We start from the raw sequence: 23,525 nt of genomic DNA, 5'->3' as shown, positions 1-23,525 counted from the left end.
TTTCGACTCTTTCCATGAAATGCTAAAATTGCACCTCAAAGTGTGTCCACGTCAATATAAAGAGACACTTGATAAAAGGACATAGCACTTATGATGTAATAGATGTTTGCCAGGTAAATTAAGGTGAATCAGTTAATTCTGCTTCCGTTGATTTGATTGTGATCAAAGGAAACCACTTGTCGTACATTTGCTGTAAATTAATTTTCAGTCTTTTAATTTGAAGTTATTATTACGCAGAAAGAAACACGTGACAGAACGTACGCTGCATGCGATGAAACATACAATCCTACGACAAAATTTATGCAGAATCTTTAATTAAAATGCCATATAATGTCAACAGTTCAAAATTTAATTTATGCGGTTGATTTGAAATTATTTACATATATGTTTACTCATACACTGCCAATAAACTTCAAATGACATACATAGATGAAAGTAAATATGTAAACATTAATATGTGAAAGAATAACTTTTAGTAATGCTATTAAGATATTGATCGAAATGAATTAACTTTATGATATTAATTTAATTTCTGCAAGATAATCTGTGTTTAGCATTTGAACACGTTTGATAGATGAATTGCGCATACGGAAAAAGGAAAAGGAAAATTTATTGAAAATACAATTGTAAATGATAAATTGCACCATCAAATATAATTTGTTCATAAATATATAAAGCAAATAAAATAATTTCTTCTCTATTCTTCCTGCATTACGGATGACAATGAGCAAACAAAATGAAAATAATACTACAAATTTTTTTATGAATTTGTAAAATAATCGAAAACATCGATAACGAATCGATACGTGAATGAAACGGAATGATTTAATGGCTAACAAAATGAGACGTACGTGAATAGTTTATGTATAAATTTTAGGTGATTTGAAAGACAAAAATATTCATCATAAGAGATAGATAATTTGATTTTTGTTTGAAAATTCCACAGATGCAAATAAATATGAAATTGATTTGTTTTGGATGAAAGATTAAAATATCAATATTTCTTTTTCATATTTATTTCCTTTTTGAAATAGATTAACTTAATCGTTAGTCTTTATTTTTTACAAACAACTAAGATTTTTATGCACTAAAACATTATTCATTCTCTATGCATTGGTATCTTTCTTTTTTTTTTCTGATATTTACATTGGTAGTGCAAATTTTGAGATTATTTTAGCTTATTTAGCAAAAAAAGAAATAAATTTAATTTCAAAAATTGATTTTCTTCTATTCAAAACAAACAATGATTTGTTGGTTACCAGCAAAAATACTGCAAATATTAAAATGAAAATAAGTTGTAATAAGGAAATGATAAACTAAAGAAAAGACTTCGATTAATAAACTACAATTTTCACTTTCTTCTCTGGCAGATTTGTCAAAGTGAATCATAATTCAACCTTTGACCGATTCAATAAAATGGTGACAATTTAAAGAAACCTTTTCGTCAAGGTGACAATCCTTTTGAAGCCTTGCCTAATGCGACTTGCTTTCTTGGCATCTCTTTCAGCGCCATTATTACCGCTAGCAAGAATACCTCGTTGTTCACGTGTTAGACGTATCATACTGGTAATTTTGGTTGCATACGAGGTGGTAGTATTGGATGATGACTTACTGCGTAACGCTGTCAAAATGGCTGCGTCAAAAACTTCCTTCAGATTATGTTGCGTTAATGCGGAACACTCCAAGTAATCAGTGCATAAATCATCGCTTAACATTCGAGCTTTTGATTCACTGACCGGTTGCTCACCATTTTTGCATAAATCAATTACCAAACCAACATTTGCCCGTAAATCTGATTGAGTACCAACTAGGATTACTGAAATTAATTTGAGATTAAAAATTTATTTGTCCGATCAAATAAAAAGTAATGCAAATGTGAATGAAATTTTTATAAATATTTATGAAATGATCATTTACAATTAAATTGTAAAACTTTGAGTCTATCTTTTTTGTTAGCTTCCTCAATCGTTTTTTAATAAATTTCAAAGTTCTATGTTTTAAATTGACCGTAAATTTTAAATAATAACTCACAAATTGTTTATTGCCACTATTTATAGGTTAATAATTTCAATTTGTGAGAAATGTAATCATTACATATTGTTTTGTAGAGTTTTCTTAGAAGATTAACAAAGTTTGCTCATTTAGGTACAGTAAATAAAGTGTAAACACCGTATAGCATCATGTAATTCCGTAATACTATACTATTACTATTAATTCTTTTAATTTTTAAATATTCAAATATTTCACTCTCTGTTATGTATTTTTTGTATATTCTTTGTGCATAATACTTTGAGTAATTCTCGTGAAATTTATTCCAAAATGACGAATGTGCATGCCAACCAGGTGCATTAGGTACTGTTTTGTTAATCTCCGGTATCCAATGATCGGTAATTGAACGGAGAGTACCGGGTAGCATGACACTGAAGCATAGCAGGAATACATCTGTGTCCGGGTAGGTAAATGGTCGTAGAGAGTCGAAGCCAGCCTGAAAGCAAGCTCTAATATACAATAGCACCTTTAAATTGGTCATAATTCAACTCTAAATTGTAGGTAAAGTAAGCTGATAACAGTTTAGTTTGCTGCAGAGGTAGTGGAAGTGATAGTGATGATGACAACAAATGATAATGATAATGAGACGATTGTTTACAAATGGATGAAATGAGGTTGAACTAATGAATTTTACTTCTGAAAAAATTTCGCTTTTGTAATTGTTATGTAATAGCGTCTAAGAACCACGCATTTAGAGAAGCTAAAATCATAATTATAGATAATTAATTAATTGTAAACGATCAACACAAAAGTATATTAGATGATTACTCTCTATCAGTAATATCAGTAAACAAAAGGCGCTCATTTCTTTTGACTGAAGAATCGGCGCTAAAGAACAGTAAATTTTGCGCGTCAGATGAATGAAACTGTCCTAATAAAGTTCTGCTAAAAGAATAATGAACTATCATGGATTCTTGTCAAACAAACAACTAATTAAATAAACAAACGATATGCTTAGTTGACAGAAAAGTTAAGAAAGCAAAAATAATTTAATAAAAATTTGTAAAGTTTGATAATTTAAACTTTCGCTTCTGAATGGGAATTGAAAGTTTTAAAACAAAAATAATCTTAACTTCATATTTTTTTAAATAATAATTTTAACTTATTTATATTTTAGCATAACTGTGTATGTGTGTATGTCTAAACATAATGATTGAATTATCTAATTAGTAGTAAAATTTCTGATTAAAAAATTAAAACTGATTAAATGCATTTGCATATTTCTTAGAATTACTTCCTTTGCAACAAATCTCACAACTAATTTATGAAATACTGTCATAATTATAGTATGCAATAAAAGAATATAGCTAAATAGAATGTTTGGCTTGCAGTGATACTCTCAGTAAGAGATTGCTTCTTTCACTTAAATTTAAAATTGCTATCAATTTTTTGTGGATTAGAATAAAATAAGAGAAGAAAAGCAATGGAACCTTTCCAGCAGTATCGCAGAGTTGTAGACGTATTGGTTGATTATCTACCCTTACCAATACTGAAAATAATTAATTTTTCAATGAAATTTATTGGTGCTGTTTTGCAGCATAAATAAACAGCACATTTTCAAAGATTTTTGCATTGAATTTTGAAAAAAAAAAAAAAAAAATTGGACTAAATTTGATAATAAACTGCAAAAAATTGATGCTGGACTTTAGCTTTAATTTGATTTGAATTTGAGAAAAAAAAAAAATGATATTAGAATTTGATTTCAGTTTGAATTTCGAAGAAAATTGATGTGAAAATATAAAATAATTCAAAGTAGAGAAATTCATTGTCAAAGTAATGATTGCAAAAAGATTAAATTAAATTTAACAAATTAAAAAGAAACCAGAATAATTATCAAATGCCGTTGGTGTGTATTGTTTCGGATAACCGTTTGTGGTGTAGGAAACGATAAGCGATGTTTTCCCTACGGCAGCGTCACCAACCAGAACACATTTCAGGTGACGAATATTTTCCCCCTCATCCAGTGGGTCCATTTCAATTCGAACCATTGGGATGATAAATACGAACTGATAACAATAATCAAATTTCTCTTCCTTTCTTCCCTTATCAAATACTGCAAAATGTAATTCAGATATATATTAGATAGATGAATAATGATATCAATGCAAAGAGATTATTTTCCAAATAAAAAAGAACAAAGAAATGTAAATTAATCTGACGAGATAAGCCAACTTTGTGATATGATCAGACTGATATGATTAAATGATAAGCAGAAAATTGATGAATGAAAGAAGGAGGAAATATTCCGAAATTGGACTCAAATAATAACATCGTCTCTTCTCTTTATAAATAGTTTCAATCAAAAGTTAGGAAAGAAACAGATTGGATTAATTTGTTAATCTCATTCATTCATCCTTTTCATCTTTTTTCTTCTCTTTCCATTCTTTTTAAATTTCAAATATTGTCAATATTAACTAACTTTTTGTCATGCATGAATGAATGCTATTTGCATGACATGTTATGCATGTTGCATGCTGCACGACATGCTGACATGCATCAATGAAGTACAATTTCAAGTGAATTCACAACAAATTATTCCCATTTACGCTAATTTTAGGCTATGGGAAAATGTTTTTTTTTTTTTTTTCTTATTTTTATGAATTCAATTGTAATTGTAGTGCTAAATTAATATTTTAAATTGACTAATCATTTCACTGTTAATTAAATAAATCTTTTATGAATTAACTGAACCGAAAGAAAAATTAGAGTTTGAAATTAATTTATTGCTTAGTTAATTTATTAATTGGTAAAGATTATATAGTACCGAATTAAGATTAATACTTTAAATAATTATTTAAACAAATTACTAATAGGATTACAGGTATGAAACTGTTACCGCCAATTATTTATTATTATTATTTTGCTATTTATTATTATTATTTCAAAAAGTCAAATCAAAAAAAGTCAAAATGTATGAATAGAAATATTTGGTGCAACAATAACTATTTGTACATCAAAACGAACTTTATCAGTCGGTGCTTCTGATTCTTATAAACAGAAGAAGAAGGAGAGACTTCTGCTTAGCAAATAGACTTAATAATTTTTCAAAGTCATTCCAAGTAGCTCTGATTGTGCTCTTTCCTTCAATCGTTGAATTTGATGCAGGAATAACATTAACCTATAAATTTTGCGATGAGAAAATGAAAATTGTTATCAAAGTGTTCATATCTTCAAAGATAATATAATAAAATTTTAGCACTTAATGAAACACTATGGCAACGAATAGAAGAAATTAAATCGAATTTAATTAAATGTTTCATAAACGATTGCCATTTATAAATACAATTTGTGGAATAAACGAATTTAATTATTGTTTGAGCTCACATTTTGGAAATAATGCATATTAAAATTTATATTCTTCAATGATACTTGAAACATTCAAAAATTATTCAAAAGCTTACATAATTTATAAATTAATTTTTCCTATCCACAAAAAAGCACATTTAAATCTTTATCAAATAAAATAAAATCTCAAAAGATCAAAAATTTTTAAAGAATTAAAAAAATTTTTTTTCATATCTTTTAAATTTCAGGAATGCATCATCAATTTTCTCTGAATTTTTCTTGAACATTTTATTTTAATCTAACAAACTGCAATCAAATATGAATGAAAAGAGAGGGTTTAAAATTTTAATACTCATTCAAGCATTAAAATATAGTAAATAACACATCTAGCAAAAATGCTATTCGATAAATAATTTCAATATTTTTTTTTTTATTTTTTCTTTTCCTTTCTTTCTTTTTTTTTTCTTTTTTTTCTTGTGAAAATATTTGAAATTCCAAAATAATGTCTACAACACAAGGAATAAAATTTCCAACAATAATTTCAATGATTTTGCTTGGATTAAAGGAAGATAAAAAGAAATTAAAAAAAAAAAAATCTGTCAAAGAGATGAAATATGGAATAAGAGTAAATTTTTCTTTCCTTTTTTTCACTTTTAAATTTATTTAATTAGCAGGTGGAAAATGAAAAATTATCAAATTACATATTTCATATTTTTATATTTTCGAATTAAACCAATTCAAAATGATTTAAAGCGATCGATCTGATTGATTGTATAGAAATGAGAAAGAAAAAATGAAAAAATGTGAAGAACGTATAGTCTTATTGAAATTGCCTAAGGGTAAATTTAAAAATTTTTTTATTTCTACATTCCATATAAGTTTTAAATCTGATAAATTGCAATTAAATTATTTGATTTTGCTCTAAATACCACCAAATTTTCTTAATTTCCGGTCAATGCATTGACACTTTTCATAATAAGAATAAAAGTTCCGACATGGTTATTGTTGAAAAAAAAAAAAAGATTAAATAATCTTACCGGAAATCTGATATTCTTACAAATATGCAATATTCATCAGATTTTGAATTATTCTAATACAAAAAATCACACAGTAGAAATAGTATTAAAAAAAATAATAATAATAAAACCGGAATTTGTATACTAAAATAGAATTTGTCTTTAAACGATTTGCCTATTTTGCACTTATAATAAACGCTTCAAATTTCTTAGCTAAAAAAATTCAATCATTCCAACAATGCAATATTATTTATCAAAATTTAGAAAAAATATAAATGCTAGAAATTTACATTTTTGAAATTGAAAGATTTAAAATGAAAGTATCAAGAAGAATGACCAATCTTCTAAATATCTACTATTTTTAAAATATTTTATTAGCAAAAAAAAAAAAAAAAAAAAAATTTTGTGATGAATATAAAAAGGAAATTTGCAAAACTAAGATGGAATTTTAAATTTGATTAAAGATTTCACAGCTAAAACGAGAAATGTATGACGAGCGGAAGTACTTTGAGATTCATCGCATAAATTAGGAAAGCTATGCTAATTAAAACTTTTAACTAATAAGAATAAACCAAACATTGCTATTATTGTCTTGAAAAAAAAAAAGTTTTGGACAAAAAAGAAAAATTTGAAGTGTAAGTGAAAGTGAAATTTATTTTACTCCAATTTTGCTTTGCAATTTCATTTTGTGCTAAATAAAATTTTTTCATTTTCCATTTCTTTCCAGAAAGGATTTGCTATTTCTGTTCGATAAATCGAATTAGATTAGCGACAGAAATCAATTTATCACCTTTGAACACCTGAAGTCCTATAATTACTTCTGCAATCCAACATTTATCTGCAAGCAATTTGCAGTAGAAAGAAATTAGCAATGGAAAATTCCTTAGAAGAATGTTTCTTGTTAAGTTTGATAAATAATAGTTAAGTTATTGAAATAGTTTCATACAAATGTTACAAAGGAAAATTTGCATAAATGTTCTTTTTTTAAAGATACAAAAATAAATCACAATTTATTGATTGATTGATTGATTGATTGACTGATCTGCTGGACAACAATGAAATGTTGTTTACAGATTTCGTATAGCAATAAAAATAATAGTTGGCATTATTATAACATTAATCGTAAATTAATAATATCCTCATGGTCATATAAAAAGGAATTGGAAATACCGAAATTTGTGACTTAAAATATTTGGTGGAAATATTACTAAGCTTACATTAGCATTTAATAGCATTGAGTAATTTTAGAAGTAGAAATTAAATTTAACAACTTAAAACAAATGAAACATTAAATTTAGGTACGAGTTAAAAGTCAGCAATGTTTTTAATTATGATAAGTGATATTCGATCTGTTTATGGAAAGATTTAAAATAGAGAGATTAAAATTTGAAAAGATTTAAATTTTTATTTTGGAGTAAAGATGAAAAAAAAGAAGATAGGAAAAAAAAAAAAAAGAAATGTCATATTATCTTTTTATGTTAGTTTCAGATGAAAATAGAAGTAGAAAAAAATATTTAAAATTATTTTATTCCAATTAAATATGATATAAATTAATGAAGCAAATGAATTAAAATAAAACTAAAAAAATTGTTTGCATTAATAGTTCAATTAATTTTCACTTATTTTTCGTTTATTGTTTCATCTCTCAGACTGCATCATTTGCTATGAAACAAATAATTCATAAATTTGAAATTAAAATAGAAAAAGAAAAATTAATGACTGTCATTAAATTCTAATTGGTATGTATCATTAAAAATTCTTTCATTCTTTTCCTTTATTTTTTTGCTATAAAAGAGCAATTAAAGTAGAAAATTGGCAGAAAAATCATAAACGATTAACCATTAATTTCTTTTTTTTTTTTTTTTTTCCTTTTTGAAATTATTGCAAAGTAAAATTGAAATGACTCATCAATTCGAGAAATAAACAAAAAGAAAAAAGAAATTTTAGTAATCGAATAAATAAATATATATGAATGATACAACAATTTTAGTTCGATTATGCATACTCGATGTGAATGATTGAGTGAATGACTCATTCAATGGTTCTGTAAGGAAACAAAATAGTAATTAGCATATGAAGTTTGAAATATTCTAAGATAAGCTTTCAATCATATGTTAATTAATCTTTGTCATTATTGAATCGATCAATTGAGCTGAGCAAACGAACGATTGGAATAAAAGTTAGATTTTTTAATAGCACTTCGTGAAGTATAATTAAAATATTGCCACCTGCAATGATTGATATAAATCAAAAGAAATTGAAATGATGGAATTTTGTGGATAAGAATAAATTGAAATTGAAAGATTTTTGTGATGGAAATTTATTGTAGCAAAATTAAATTCAATATATTAAATATCATCGCAATTTTCTGCACAATTTCATGATATTTTTATTATAATTTATTCAATTACAGACTTATTGGTCACATAAAAAATTTTCTGTCATTTTTTAATTCTGTAAAGTTTGAATTTTATCGATTTAATATTATCAATGAAAAAAGTATGTATTTTCAATTTTCAGAATGATATTTACTTCTGAATAATAACTAACAACTGATTTAGAATTTTGAGATTGAGCAGAAACCTTTCAAAGAATGAAAACTTTAACAGTTCGTAATTTAGGACTTTTGTTAGAGGAATGTAAGGAATATTGTTTGGATGATATTTTATAATTTATAAACTATGAAATTTTTAAAATATAAGAGATAAGATGAAAGGATTTAGTAGTGGTACTGCTATTTAAGTGGAGGATATAGAATGATAATGGATGAATGAAAGAAATGGCGAAAAGACCTAATTGTAATTGTGGGTTGATTAGGGCAGAGCACATACCCCGGAAGATGGGTTGGGCAAGATAAGAGGTGATAAGAGGGAATTGGGGAAAGAGAAGAGGGCAAGAAGAGACTGCTGGGAAAAGCAGGGAGAGAGAGAATAAGTAAGACAGGTTGCAATTATTTGCACCGTTCTAGAATATCGCTCTTTCGGTGGTGATCAGCACTTCAACCTGAATAGCGATATGTAATTAATTCATTGCTGATGGTAGTGACTGTGGTGATAATAACGATGATAACAATGATAACAATGATAACAGTGATAACAATGATGATAATGATGACAGATAGTTCAGCGTTACGATAGAGATGGGACAGTTCATGCAATATATCATAATACTGCTGATAATCACTGCTGATATTCTGATTTGAGGGAATGAATGATCCCGTGGAATATTTGACAGAGAGACATAAAGTATAGGATGAAGATAAGCGTCAAACGATGGCGAATGTGAGAAATAGAAAGAGAAAGGAAATTAGAGGAAAGGTGGCCTTACAGGTATGTGTGATGACAGGTGTGGAGAGGTGGAGAGGTGGAAAGAGATTGCAAGAAATGACTGATAATGATTACAATATCTTCAAGGACATTTTTGTTTGTCAAATTGAAATGGCAATTTAATTTAATAATTCAAAGATTGAAAAATTGTCATTTTAATAGAGTATAAATTTTGTAACAAAATTTGCTAAAAAAATTATTATTGCAGCAAATTTTACTTCGTTGCAGTATTAATGTTATTATTATCATTACTAATGTTATCAATGTTATTAATTATATTGATTATTACTATCAGTTTCTATCATTAGTTGTTACTATTATCAATTATCATTGAGTAATTATTGCTATTTACTATTTTTATTATTACTATTATTATTATTATTTTTATTATTTATGGTCAGTGATACCAACAATAGTACTAAATATAATAGCAGCTTAATGCATTTTTATGATTTTTTATCATCAACATAACGATTTGTCAACTTTTTCAAGAAACAGTCAATTTCAATGAAAAAAGAAAAATTATAGATATGAATGCAAAATGAAGAGAAAGAGAAGAATTGATTAATTCAAAAGTCATAATTTTACGTATGAAATAATATACGTCATAATTTTACGTATGAAGTAACATACGTATCATAATAATATATTTAATTATTAATTAAACTGAATGTATTGATTGATTATATATGGCTATGATATTTGAATAAGGCAAAGGAATATTTTTGAAATTGATTAGATATGATCACCGAAGAAGATCACTGATAATGATGATCACTGATAATGAGAAGAGGACAAAGAAAAAACCTTAGCAAATTCAATTGTATAGCACCTAAACAGCTCAGCTTGAGTTTAATTGAATTTTTAAAGATTTAATTACAGATTTTAGATTATTATGCTAATTTCGTTTTGCTAATACTTTCTGCCAAATTAATTCGCAATTGGATAGATTAAACGATGCAAATGCTCTAAATATATTCGAATATATTCATCCACTTGCCTTTATGCTAAGGAGGAAATGTATAATTTATTTTTTGTTTTGAAAAAGAGAATGAATCTGATGTGCTACGGATCAATACCTAATCACCAGGGTAACCATTACCCACAACGAAGGCAGTCTCTTTCTACTATTACACTTCAATTTAGCTTTAGACGTAAAATAAGACGTCGTATCATTCCATTCATATTTTAATATAATTTAGTTTTTGTAGGTGATAAAGTCAACAGCGCCTGTTCAGTGATAACTTTCATATTTCGTTAGTTAATTTCAATCCGAAAAACTGCTAATAGAGTTTAATATTACTGGGACAAAGCTTTTTTTTTTTTTTTTTGCCCATTTCAGGCAATAAACAATCTTTGCAAATTTTTTGTGATCCATATGATAAGCATAGTTATAAAGCCTAGAAATTTATATGACCTAGAAAGTCTAGATGGTATTCTTTGCGCACTTCAAAAACAATCCGATGAGTTTGGTACACTTTGCGCACAATTATAAAATTAATCTTTTCTAACTTTCTATGTTTTTTTTTTTTTTTTTTTCTTTCGTTTTAAAATTGGTCGTTCAAATTTAATTTATATTAGCAGAAAAAAAAGCAATGATAGATGAAATGGAGCGTGCTTTAGATGCTACTGATCATTTCTTGGATACTATTCTACAGGTTATCGATTTATACTTGCAAATATTCTGAAATCAACAATTTGTTTGCTATAATAAATTTTTGATATTGTTGTAAATTAACTTAAAAAAAAAAAAAAAATTCATTTAATTATTTTATTTAGTAAATCAAATAATTAGTAAATCAGATTAGTGAAATTGCTAATTAAAATTTTTGTTAAACTTTTGCATTTCCAGAATAAAAATCGTTTGGAAGATCCAAATTTCATGATACATTTAATGCGTATACGACAAAAGCATAAGAAGACATTTGCAGTGATTGACAAAGTGTGCAACTTGTCGCACTCATCCAAATCTGTCGCATCAATAAAAATTTGTCGTACTGATATAATTGATCAGCAATGTTGTGGTAATTTTCTGTCTAATAAATATTTGCAAATTTCTCGAAATTATTCTAAATTAATCAATAATTTTATGAAATATGCAGTAGGATGAATGATTGTAAACTGAAAATTAGCTATTCAAGACATAAAAAAAAAAAAATTAAACTTTATGATAAAATATCAGTGATAAGAAAGGAATCAAGAAATGATTAGAGAAAAAAAAAGAGAGAGAAATGGATAGATAATAATATCATAGCGTATTTTTGATAACTTTGTCTTAAAAAGGATTTTAAAAAAATTGAATTTTTTTTTTTTTTCAATTCTTTATTATTCTTCAATCCTATATTCTACCATTACAAATCATAATTTTAAGGATTGATAATGTCAAAAGAGGAAAAATAAATAAACAAAGATTTCTTCAATTTATGCAAATTAGAATCGAACACTGTGCCTTATTGTATTATCAATTATCACTTATTATCATATTCCATTACTATAATTTATCGTATTGTTATTCATTAAATCATACTTCTTCGATAATTATATTATCAATATTAATATTTATCAAAATACTTCTTTATCATCTTGTTTATTTATATTCATATTTGTTGTAATCACTTTATTTGTACTGTACATATGGTAATACTCTATGCAAATCCAATTTATATTAATATTTATATTTTAATTTTATTTAATTACAATTAATTACGATATTCTATGCAATCCAATTTACATTAATATTTAATTATATTTAATATTTATATTTTAATTATATTTATATATTTTTTTTAAACAACTATTCACTTTTGTTTACATTTATACTATTATCTGTATTTATAGTTTTATCCAATTCATGCAATTGCGTTCACGCAAATCACGGAAAAGACTCGTACAGACGTTCACGGTCAATGCAGTCAGTACTGCAAACCCAAAAACAGAGAATCTGTGAGGAAAGGTATGAATATGCTGAGGAATGCTGATAACATTTTTAGTGATACTAAAAAGTTTTACTGATAACTTACTGATAACATCAGTAATACTGAGAAATTGCGCTTAAAGTAATTATTTGTTTAATAAGAATCACTTTTTTTCCTTAAATTTATAAAAAAAAATGAGGAATAATCATTTCAGAATGTGTTCACTTTAAAGAACTTTTAAATAAACGACGATTGATTTTCTAAAAGAGAAGAAGAAAACTTATTATCTTTGCCTAATTTGCATATTAAGAAACAATAGGAAATCAACTCGATCGTCTTATTCGTGGCGATTTATGAACGAATTAATGGAAAAGAAGAAGGTTGAAGAAATGAGAGAAAAGGAAGAAATAATGTATCTTCGGTTGGCATTTTAAGACATTTCAAAAAATTTTTTCAATAATTTATGTCGCTGTATTATAAGCGTCTAAAGATTAGTCATCTATTTGGCCAAAGAGTAGAAAAACATTGAGTGTACTAGGCTATATACCTGAACTGCAGGAATAGAGCTCGAGAAGTACCACGATCTACGTATGAGCCACGTTATCAACAGTTACGTGAAAAGGAGGAGCAGGTATTATAATAATTAGTCCTCTGATTTGCATGACAAATTTTAGTAAGATAGATTTATGTCTGGTTAATGAGAATGACAACAGCGTAAGTAATATGCACTTAGAGCTTTAGTAGTTTGAGGCCTAATTTACCTGAAAAATGTCACCACGTGACGTGTACCTATGATATAAGTCAAAACTAGGCCCGGCAAACACGACACCAAAAAGCAATGGAAATACTTGGAAAAGTACGGTTTCCGGCAGTGAGTGCAAACTTAGCACCGGAAAGCTTCCACTTGCGTCGATGTATAAGTGCTGAAGCATCCGAATGGAGTAAACGAGAGGCCTTCAAGGCAAAAGATGTTCCGCTTAGCGTCTACGTACCGTCATACAAACATGAAATTGAAGCATATAAAAGGGCACGACGGAAGACGGAACGAGCAGCAGAATTGATTCGAACAAGTCGAGCACCAGCAGGACTTGAGGTACCACTGATTTTATTATTTCATTTCAAACCCTACCTGTGGAATTTTTTTTTACAGAAATAGCAGAAAAGGGATATAATTTAAAAAGTTTGAAATCAACATTTCAAATAAATGGTTGTAATTATAACATAGAAAATGGAAGGAACTGAAAATCAAAAAATGAAAACTGATAATGATATATAGAAATTTAAGAAATATTGAAAAAATAAAGCAAATTGAAAGAAAGTGATAAAATTATATTTTCATTTATATTTAGTAATCATTCATTTCTAAGCAATTATCAAAATGATTTAGCTTATCAAATTTATTCTTGAAATGAAGATATGAATGAAAGAAAAAAATTGATTATAAAATGACAAAACGAAAAAATATTACAAGTAGCAATTGTGCATGCCAATCTGTAAACATCAATGTTACACCTGTCGAGCTGAAATAATAATGAACATTTGAAAATTTTACTAAGTTATAATAAAAGGTGAAAGGTTAGGATGAAACCTAATTAATAACAAAGTTGAAACAATGAATGATGAATTGTGTGAATTAAATTAAAGTTACAACTGCAGAAACATGCAATGCAATCAAAAGTGCAGCACCATTTACGACATGGAAAATACTGCGTGAATCACGAGAAGAAGCGTAACGTCTGCTATTCACGGAACGTATGGTTAATTTGTATACTTTTTTATACTTACTAATAAAGTTTGGAAGAAATTTTGCAATAAACGATTAGTTGCAAAAGGAAAGAATCACTTTTCAATAAGTGAAAATCTTTTTGAATTGTAATTACTGCTATTGAAAGTCAAACAAAATATTAATTTTCAACAGAGATAATTTCAATTTATGTTTAATACAACAAAATCAATATTTAACTCTAATTAGTTTTAATTGTCATACATATGAATCAAATATAAATTGAATTACAATTCAAAAAATTTAATTTTAGGATAAAATTGGATAATTGCATAGAATAACAAAATAAAAACAATGCAATAAAATACTAAGTGACAAATAGGAATAAAATCCATTTCAGTCGTATTTATTTTTTCTTGCAGAATTTTTACTTCCATTTTATCGGTAAAAGAATCGAAACGCAGAGAGAGAGGGAGAGATTTAATTTCTAAGAATAATTTTGTTCTAATTATTCTTACAAGCTGCATCTGCTAGCTGTTATACCACGGAAATTAATTATCTTCTACTAAATTACTTACTAACTATATGGTATGATGTTTGGTACCTAACAACCTTCACACCACTTTAATAGCACCTTAACAGCAATTACACCTCTCAAACATCCTTATTTCAGGTACCAAATTTTAAAAAGCTACACGAGCAATTATTAAATAAACTAGAAAAAGCAGCAGCAAATCGTCCTATAACCGTTGTAACACCTTTTTGTTTTCAAACTGATCAACGAATACAAACTCATAAAGTTCGTTCGTTTCAATTTTTCGAAATAAATCAATAATTCATATTCTTGGAGCAAATGACAGTCGTATATTGTGTATTCAGAGAGATTCCTCATTTCATATGGAAGTTAGGGCGGTATTTTAGGACAATATTTTAGGACAATATTTCAGGACGATATTTTAGGGCGATATTTTAGGACGATATTTTAGGACAATATTTCAGGACAGTATTTTAGGACGATATTTTAGGACAATATTTCAGGACAGTATTTTAGGACGATATTTTAGGCTAAATAATAATTACTTTTGTTTTTCCAGTGATCATGTGCATTTGTTCATTATAAATCACACATTTTAAAAATTTTGCAATAAATCATAGTTGTAAAATTTTAGTGCAATAATCAAATTTTGTCGCCAAGAATACATCGTCGTAGCTATTCGCTGGGTAATTTGCGAGAATATAACGGACCGGGAATACGTCTCAATCACGCATCTTTGCTACGTAATGAAGCTAATCGGTATTTGTATAATAAAAGTGGAAATAAATAAGGGAATTTGGAAGAAAAAGTAGAAATAAAACTTTTGAAAAAAAAAAAACTATCGCAAAAATTCTGAGTAAAAATAATAAAATACTTTTTTTTTTTTTTTCTACTCTTTTCCTATTTTCTATTTTCTAAATAATAATAATAATAAACAATAATAATCCTAATAAAACATTAGCAATAATAAATTAACATAATAATAATTTAAACGATCACAGCAAAGGATTTCATTTACTTGAAGGATTCGTGTTGAAAAAATGGAAAGTGAACGAAATTGTTCAAGAAAGTATTGGGAATTAATGAGAAAACGAAATGAATTGGCACGTATAAAACTGAAACAAAAATTGGCAACCGAAGTTACCGTAATACGTGATATTCAACGTAGATTGAAGGAGAAAAAGTAAGCTTAGCATCTTCTTCTCTTATTTTTTAGATAGATTAATGGATTGTAAATTAATTAGTTTGTCATGACATTCACTGAAAAGATTTGAATTTTGTGGGAACTCTTAAAACTGTCTAGAAAAATCCTGGAAAGGCAAAATTCTCTAGAAAGATCTTGAAATAATATTCAGATGGGCAATTTGCGGAATTATATTCTATGCAAAAAATTTCAAACACAAACCTTTTGGTGTTAAATTTTAAGATGGTTATTCTAATCTAATCTAATCTAATCTTATCTTATCTCATTTAATCTGATCTAATCTAATCTAATCCAATCTATTATTCAAGTAATGAAGTTCCGTCTCATTCATCTTCCGTAATTTTGAGAATGATAAATTGTCATTATTTGTGCATTAGTTTCTCATTAATGAATTTATGCTAATTTTTAAAATGTAGATTAAAACAGCAAGAACGAGCAGATGAATATCGTAATGAATTGAAAGCGATGAAACGACGAGTTGAAGCACGGGCGCTTATTGTAGAACAACAAGAAATGCTAATTAAAATGCAGCGGTATCTGTTAATTTCTTTATTATTCACAATAATAGTTTGCTTCTTATCTGTGTCAATCTATCATTCTTATTTAAATTTATTTGCTAAATATAAAAGCTATAAGTTAATTTTGTTTACTGAACCAATGCAAGACAAATTAGGTGGAATAGAATGAGTAATATGATTGATAAGTGAAATGAAGGACGTGTAAATCAATTTCAATAAATCATTATTTACGCTACGCTACGCTATGGACATTTTCCGGATGCTACTTTTGCATTTGTAATGAGCCGGAATTCATATCAGTAAGGATTGCATTTACGTTGATTACTGAGGGGTGAAAAATGCATGTTAATAGACAACATGGGCATTCACTGGTGATCTATAATATTATTCATCACATAATGACCTTTGCTCCTTGACCTTTGTTATGTACAAGTCACTAGCTAAAACTCAAAGTGGTTGAATTAAAAAGTTGCAAAATGTCAGATCTTTCTCTACTAATATGGAGAACAGAGAGTGAGCAAGCATTAATGAAGTTTCAACTTGTTCTTAACCTGTATTACGGTACGCTTTCCCGAGTTTTCCTGAAATTTCCTGAAATGATTGAAGTTAAGATTCGAACGGAAGTACAAGGCAAGCATTACGGAGACACGAAATAAAACACGAAAAGTTAGTATACAAAGTGATTATCCGAATAGATTGTTAACAACCAATTCCGATCAACTATCAATGATCTCCGCATTGGATCAGAATAGAAACGGCCTGGTACGTCTTTTCAAATATTTCACGAATGTTTAATCTGAAGTTATCTTAGATTTCAAATTACGGTTGATAATACATTGCTTTATTGGTATTTTTAATAAATCTTTGGTAGGAATAATCGATTGACTTGCCTTCAATTAATTTTAAGCAAAGTAAAACTGATAAAATATGGGCAAAGTTAGCATTTTTTATTTAAACTTTCACTTTCATATTAAAATGAGATTTTTTTTTTTTTTTGAGAAATCAGATACACATTTTATGCTACGTATTTTTAGCAAACTTCAAAAACAAAAGTCAGTGGCGATAGTTTATTCATATTGGGTAGAATGGACAAAGAAGAAGAATGTGATAAAGAAAATGATGATACCGGTGATAGTGATAGTGATAATGACGAGTATGATACTGATTATGATGATGATGAAATTGGTGGAAATGATGATCATGGTAATAACGGTGATGACGGTGATGATGATGATGATGATAATGATGATGGTGATGATGATAATGGTGATGATAATGATGATGGTGATGATGATAATGGTGATGATAATGATGATGGTGATGATGATGATGATGATGATAATGATGGTGATGATGACAATGATGATAGTGATGGCGGAAGTATGAATGATAGCATTGATGAGACATTTATATCCGAGCCAAAAAGTAGTGAAATTTCAGAGGACAGCTAGAGATTTTATTTTACGACAACGGAAAAGCCAACAACAATCACCTTAGCATAATATATTTTAATCAGTCAATTTTGATAAGAATATTTTAAAAAAATGATTGAAACTGCCATAAACAATTGTATCTTTCTGATTAATAAAATTGTTGCTAAAATTGTTACTAATAAAATCTTTAAAAAATTGTTCATTATAAAGACCTTTTTTATTCGAATAATTTATTAATTTTTCAAATTTCTCCCAAATTTAATTTCAACTTTTTTTTCTAAATCATTTACATTTGCCATTCTGCCGCCACTTTTTAGCAGAACGAAAGAATGAGATTGTGATAATTTACAAAATTCCGTAAAAAATTTTTTTTAAATCAAATTACTAAACAATTTCATTGCACCCACTTTTAGGCTCATAGTGGCTTTCAAAATTTTATTTCCACACGATACTTGCGGATTATTATTATTATTATATTATCATTATTATCATTATTATTATTATTAATTGTTAATTATTAACCGTTATTATTATTAACTACTACATTTTTTTTTTTATTAATTATTACAAGTTTTTCCCACATAACAAAATTATAAAATTAAATCAACAATGGTAGAAGAAAAACGAGAAAAAAAAATTTCTTAACGAGCAATTTTCGGTTCTCGGAATATAGAATAGTTTATGGCTGAAATGGTTTTGAATTGGAATTAGATAGAAAATTATAAGAAAATTTTTGAAGTTAAAATTTCAAAAAAAATGAAGATTGGAATATTTCTGAAATGCTATGAGTCGTGTGAAAAGGATTTGAAAAGGATTACATGAATATATGTCAAGTTAAACAAAAAAAAAAAAAAAAAAAACTTCAAATATCACATTAAAAGCTCCAACATTTAAAAAATTGAAATTGTTGCACAAAATTAAGTGATGCAAATAATTTCAATAATTCAATTAAATTTGGGATTTTGAGTTTTTAAGTGTGCTATCACGTCATAACACGTAAAAAATGAATGAATGAAATGCAAATTATTTTTTTCTTTTTTTCACAAAAAAAGTAAGTATCATATGGAAATTGTCAAATTTCAACAACTTTTAAAAGGTAAACACAAGCATTGCCACTGCAGATTTCCACTCATATTTTCATCTAAAAATTTTAATTTTAATTTTTATTGCAAAATTAGTTGCAAATTTATTTTTTTGGAAAATACTTCTTAATAACCTACTCAACTCTATTTTTTTCCATCAACTAAAAACTGAAATTTTTGTAAAGTAATAAATTAAATTTTAATATAAAAGACCAAAATTAGTATATTTTCTGCTATTCTCCATGTGTTTATTGTGATCAAAATAAACTTTCCCTTTAGGTTTTCCAAAAAAATAAAAACAAAAATCCTTCGAATTGTCATAGCCCATCTTTAAGTATGAATTTTGCATAATCACAAGGCACTGCTATGTGATAAATTTGAATCAATCATCTTATTTATGCTCTTTTTATAAAGGCAAACTTTCAGGATGCAATTCAGTTGATGTCCTTTGACCTCTTTTTCTTTGTCAACGCCGCCGAAAAGGAAAGAAGTAAGAAGGTAATGCTCAATTCTACTGGTTTCTGTCTGGTTTCACCTGGTCGAAAACCATCAAATTTTCATTTCTCTTTCATCTTCCAATTCTCTTCAATTTTCATTATCTAATACCTTGCAATTGCTTCGCTTTTTACTTTCCTGCACAGAATCGATTAAATTCTTTGCTGCTATACAGGAAACGGAATTATCAATACTTATCAGTAGTGAAGTGCGGTATCAGCAAATGGTTGTAAGTTATCAGCGTTAGACTGCTGATATCGATTTATTTCCTTTACACTTTGTTCTAATGTATCACTGTGTTAAATCCTTTTAAATTTAAAATGAAATTTTAATTTGTAATTGTTCAATTTGATAGTTTCAAATAATATACTGAAAATCGTAATACAAATTCAGAAGCAACTAATACAGCTGGGATGAAAATAAAGATTTTTTGCGAAATTTTGGGATATGATTAAACAAATGTATTTTTTTTATCAAATATCAATCTGAAAAAGATACTAATTCTTTTGTAAATAATTTCCTGAAATTGTTTGCAAATGTCGGAAGATGATATCCGGAAGACCACATCCTGTTACCAACTTCAACAGACTGTAGGAAAGGAAGTAATGGCTGGAAGAGAAACAGCAACAAATTTTTTCTTTTTTGGTTTTTGGTTCAGTTTAGCTTTCGAATGTTATCAGAAATCAAGATTTGATCAGCCTGCAACAGACGTACTGAATTAGGCACCATTTGCTTTCCGGTTATCATTATGAGAGACCAAATGTCAATCAATGAGTAACTGATAAGAACAGATATTACTGATAAGAAAACGAGATGAATTCATTTCAAGTTTTGACATGCTTCTTTTATCCATAAATATTTGTTATTGCATAGAGAAAAGTAATGGTGCATTTTACGACGAATGACAAAGTGAATGGATGGATGAAAGAAACCGATGAAATGAAATTTAATAAGGAAAGCAACGTTCCATATACTCAAAAAGATGATAACAAGAAGGATTTTATAATATTACTTCAAATTTCATTTCAAAATTATGTCCTTGTAACCGTTGGTGCACCTATTTTAGCCCTTATAATTGATTTTTTACTTGGATTTTCATTGGATTATCAACAGATTTTAGCTTATGATTGGTCATGTGGGGTAAGCTTATTTTAATTATTTCATTCCTTTAATCTTTTTTTTTTTTTGATATTCTTTTAGTGTTACTCTTAAAATAATTTTTGAAGTAAAAATATGAAAAGTGGAAATGATAGATTCAAAAACATTTATAAATTTTGCAATTTTTTTCCTTTCACTTAGTCTAAAAAAGTCTAAAACTAAAGCTTAATTCATACTGCTCACATAAATTTATATTTTTTTCTCATTTAGTAGTAACAATTTCATTTTTGTTATTTGTTTTTGATGAATTACAATAATTATTTCACTTATTTTTCGAATCATTGATGGTAATTCACCTCATTTTTCATTCTTTGATAGCTCGTTAATATACCATCATTTTCGCGAATTATCAATTTACCAAAGGAACGAATCATTTGGAATGCTGCAGTTCTCCTTCATCTTCCACTGCGATTTCTTCTAGTTTTAACAAATTGTAAGTTGTAATTTCTCCATCTTTTACTTCTCAAATGCGCAATTATTCACAAATATAAATATAATTTAATACAATTATTACATTATTCACAAATATAAATATAATTTAATATAATTTAGTAACCTTCCATATAAGTTATTAAACACATTTGTTTGGTAGCCGATATCGCGAATATATAATACATATTCAAAAATACAAGAATAATATGACATATGTGCAATCACTTTTTCATTACCAGCAAATCAGGTCTCAACTCATGTTGATTTGGTTCCGGAGTTGTTTCCGATCAGATTTTTGTTCGAAAGCTTAATGATGAAGTATTTTGAAATAGAAAGCCAATCTTCTGATTGTTAAAAATTTCATAAATCAGAAATCCGATTTATAAATTTTTTGTCTAACACTGACTTACCTAACACTATATCTCCTCTATGATACTTTACAGAAGAAATTTAATCGTACATTTGGTATTAGTTTTCCAGATAGAATTTGTCGAATTCCATCAAATGAATTGTGTAACCGGAAACTGCACGAAGTGCTATCACGGATTATCATTCTGTCAGGTTTGGTTGAGATTCTGATGGTTTTGCTGTTAACGGTAATTGGCGAACGTGAAGAAACGCATCAATTGCATGGCACACATTTTAGTAAATATTTTAAAAAATTTGTTTTTCTCATTTTTGACAAACAATTCTTTTCACAAAATCTTATGCACAAAAGGAGCATTAAAATGTGAGATGAAATGAATAATTTGTATGTTTCGTTTTTCAATGACAAATATACTTGACAGATTGGCATGTTCACTTCTTCATGATATTTGCTTTCTCCAGCGCAATACATTTCACGGTTATTACAACGACGTATCGGAGGAGTAAACATTACGTGGAACATTTTAATGTAAGATTATTTTCACTGGCACATAAGCATAATTCCGTTATTCTTCTGCCTTTTTTTTTCTTTTTTAATTTCTGAAATGATCAAAATTATTAAAGTTATGGAGGCCACATACGTAATTTTACATAATATTTCACTTAAACTATTTGTTGTGTTTCAGGGACATTGGAGTTTCAATTTAAAATTTTACTTAACGCTAGTTTATATTGCTTTGCTACCAGTCACATTCCTATTCTTTGCGATGTATTGGATTTTGTGCTATAATTTCGGTATACTCGAATCTATTGTTTTAAGCTAATGAGCCTAGTTTCTCATATTCTCAATTAGGATTACAGAAGTCTTTGTCAGGAGTACAAGCCTATTACTGCTGTGACTGTACCTTATAATTACCTGATTATAAGTCTTTGTCACCTGAGAGCACAACTGTATCAAATCCGTTCACCGTAGTTGCTTTCGATCTCCTCACCACATTTGCTCAGCGACCTTCGCAAACTTACCACTTCGAAATTGACCACATAGTAATAGTTGGTGTACAGTGCTGATAAGTAACGTGTGCATCCTACATGATAGTAATAAGTTTTGATAGTTGATATGATACCTTATCTGTTAATCTAGTCACTTGCTAATCTATTGCAGCATATGATTTCTTCGCACTCTCGGAATATCTATTAATACTGGTAAATTACGCTTTCCATGCATCGGTAATTTATGACTGCGACGACATCTACCAGTTTAAGATGCCGAAACACTACAAGAATGGTTAGGTTTGGAACATTTCCTTCAAATAAACATATCGCTACTGAGGTTCACCAGATCGATCGATTCGCCCTTTAGGTTACACTGTTGGTAGAAGTAAAAGTTATGTGTTTCTCATCACATGTAAACCTTTCTTCTTATTTCTTAGACAGCCGCGAAAGATAAAATTGTTCGTTGTTGCTATCTATTAATCCCACAAGAAAAGGTCTCAAACGTCTAGCATACCTGATGACGAGAGTGGGATTCGAACCCACGCCTCCGAAGAGACTGGTGCCTAAAACCAGCGCCTTAGACCACTCGGCCATCTCGCCTCCCAACGCATTGAATCAAATCCGTCAGAATTTATGACCTCTTACCTTTTTAGATGTCTCCGACTATTCAGGCAATTTTGTTATTTGAAATAGTGACAGTACCAAATAAACACTTTATGTTGCAATAACACATTTCTGCATCATACTTTCTATGCTAGACGTCACACCAAGAATCTCATTAAGCTCACAGAGTTATTAAACTCCTGTGATACTCATACACTGGTGATTTGTTAAACTGTTTCGAACCCATATATATCATAAAGTGATATTCTTTTGGAAGTACGCAGCTTACTTTTATGTACTAATATCATAAAGTTTATTTATATATTACATTAGTAACACAAAATAGAAATGTCAGATCAACTGAGAGCTTTATATTATCATACCTAGCACTA

General features: G+C 27.9%; 3 protein-coding genes and 1 non-coding gene across 6 annotated transcripts; 2 read left to right on the top strand and 2 right to left on the bottom strand.

The window, feature by feature from the left end:
* Positions 1 to 1,427: 1,427 nt before the first annotated feature.
* Bma-chw-1 (Uncharacterized protein) lies at positions 1,428 to 4,037 on the bottom strand (the record flags this gene model as incomplete). Of its 2 annotated transcripts, XM_001896342.1 has the most annotated exons (4): positions 1,428 to 1,816; positions 2,341 to 2,485; positions 3,480 to 3,538; positions 3,872 to 4,037. In XM_001896342.1, 4 exons carry the CDS (start codon positions 4,035 to 4,037, stop codon positions 1,428 to 1,430), a joined length of 759 nt encoding a protein of 252 aa, XP_001896377.1. The 2 variants fall into 2 exon arrangements, with proteins under 2 accessions (XP_001896377.1, XP_042938378.1); XM_043082444.1 differs by lacking the exons at positions 2,341 to 2,485; positions 3,480 to 3,538; positions 3,872 to 4,037 and having other exon boundaries at positions 1,428 to 1,715.
* Positions 4,038 to 11,271: 7,234 nt separating this feature from the next.
* Bma-famh-161 (Uncharacterized protein) lies at positions 11,272 to 18,022 on the top strand (the record flags this gene model as incomplete). 2 transcript variants are annotated; one of them, XM_043082442.1, is made up of 13 exons in its annotated part: positions 11,272 to 11,334; positions 11,529 to 11,700; positions 12,515 to 12,629; positions 12,911 to 13,012; positions 13,150 to 13,222; positions 13,403 to 13,684; positions 14,248 to 14,343; positions 14,988 to 15,113; positions 15,484 to 15,608; positions 15,874 to 16,032; positions 16,470 to 16,586; positions 17,183 to 17,333; positions 17,606 to 18,022. In XM_043082442.1, the coding sequence occupies 13 exons, from the start codon at positions 11,272 to 11,274 to the stop codon at positions 18,020 to 18,022; spliced, it is 1,998 nt and encodes a 665-aa protein (XP_042938376.1). The 2 variants fall into 2 exon arrangements, with proteins under 2 accessions (XP_042938376.1, XP_042938377.1); XM_043082443.1 differs by having other exon boundaries at positions 12,902 to 13,012.
* Positions 18,023 to 20,463: 2,441 nt separating this feature from the next.
* Bm9072 (acidic repetitive protein arp1, putative) lies at positions 20,464 to 22,827 on the top strand (the record flags this gene model as incomplete). The annotated part of the gene is made up of 6 exons (XM_043082441.1): positions 20,464 to 20,721; positions 21,058 to 21,172; positions 21,652 to 21,816; positions 21,960 to 22,066; positions 22,224 to 22,332; positions 22,700 to 22,827. The coding sequence occupies 6 exons, from the start codon at positions 20,464 to 20,466 to the stop codon at positions 22,825 to 22,827; spliced, it is 882 nt and encodes a 293-aa protein (XP_042938375.1).
* Positions 22,828 to 23,048: 221 nt separating this feature from the next.
* Positions 23,049 to 23,130, bottom strand: Bm14568. The gene has a single exon. It is a non-coding gene; the product is annotated as a tRNA-Leu (tRNA).
* Between the last annotated feature and the right edge of the window lie 395 nt (positions 23,131 to 23,525).

This window comes from Brugia malayi, assembly GCF_000002995.4.
Source record: "Brugia malayi strain FR3 genome assembly, contig: Bm_v4_Chr4_scaffold_001, whole genome shotgun sequence".
Taxonomy (NCBI): domain Eukaryota; kingdom Metazoa; phylum Nematoda; class Chromadorea; order Rhabditida; family Onchocercidae; genus Brugia; species Brugia malayi.
The sequence above is the reverse complement of the archived record's forward strand: the minus strand, read 5'-3'. Positions and strand labels throughout refer to the sequence as shown.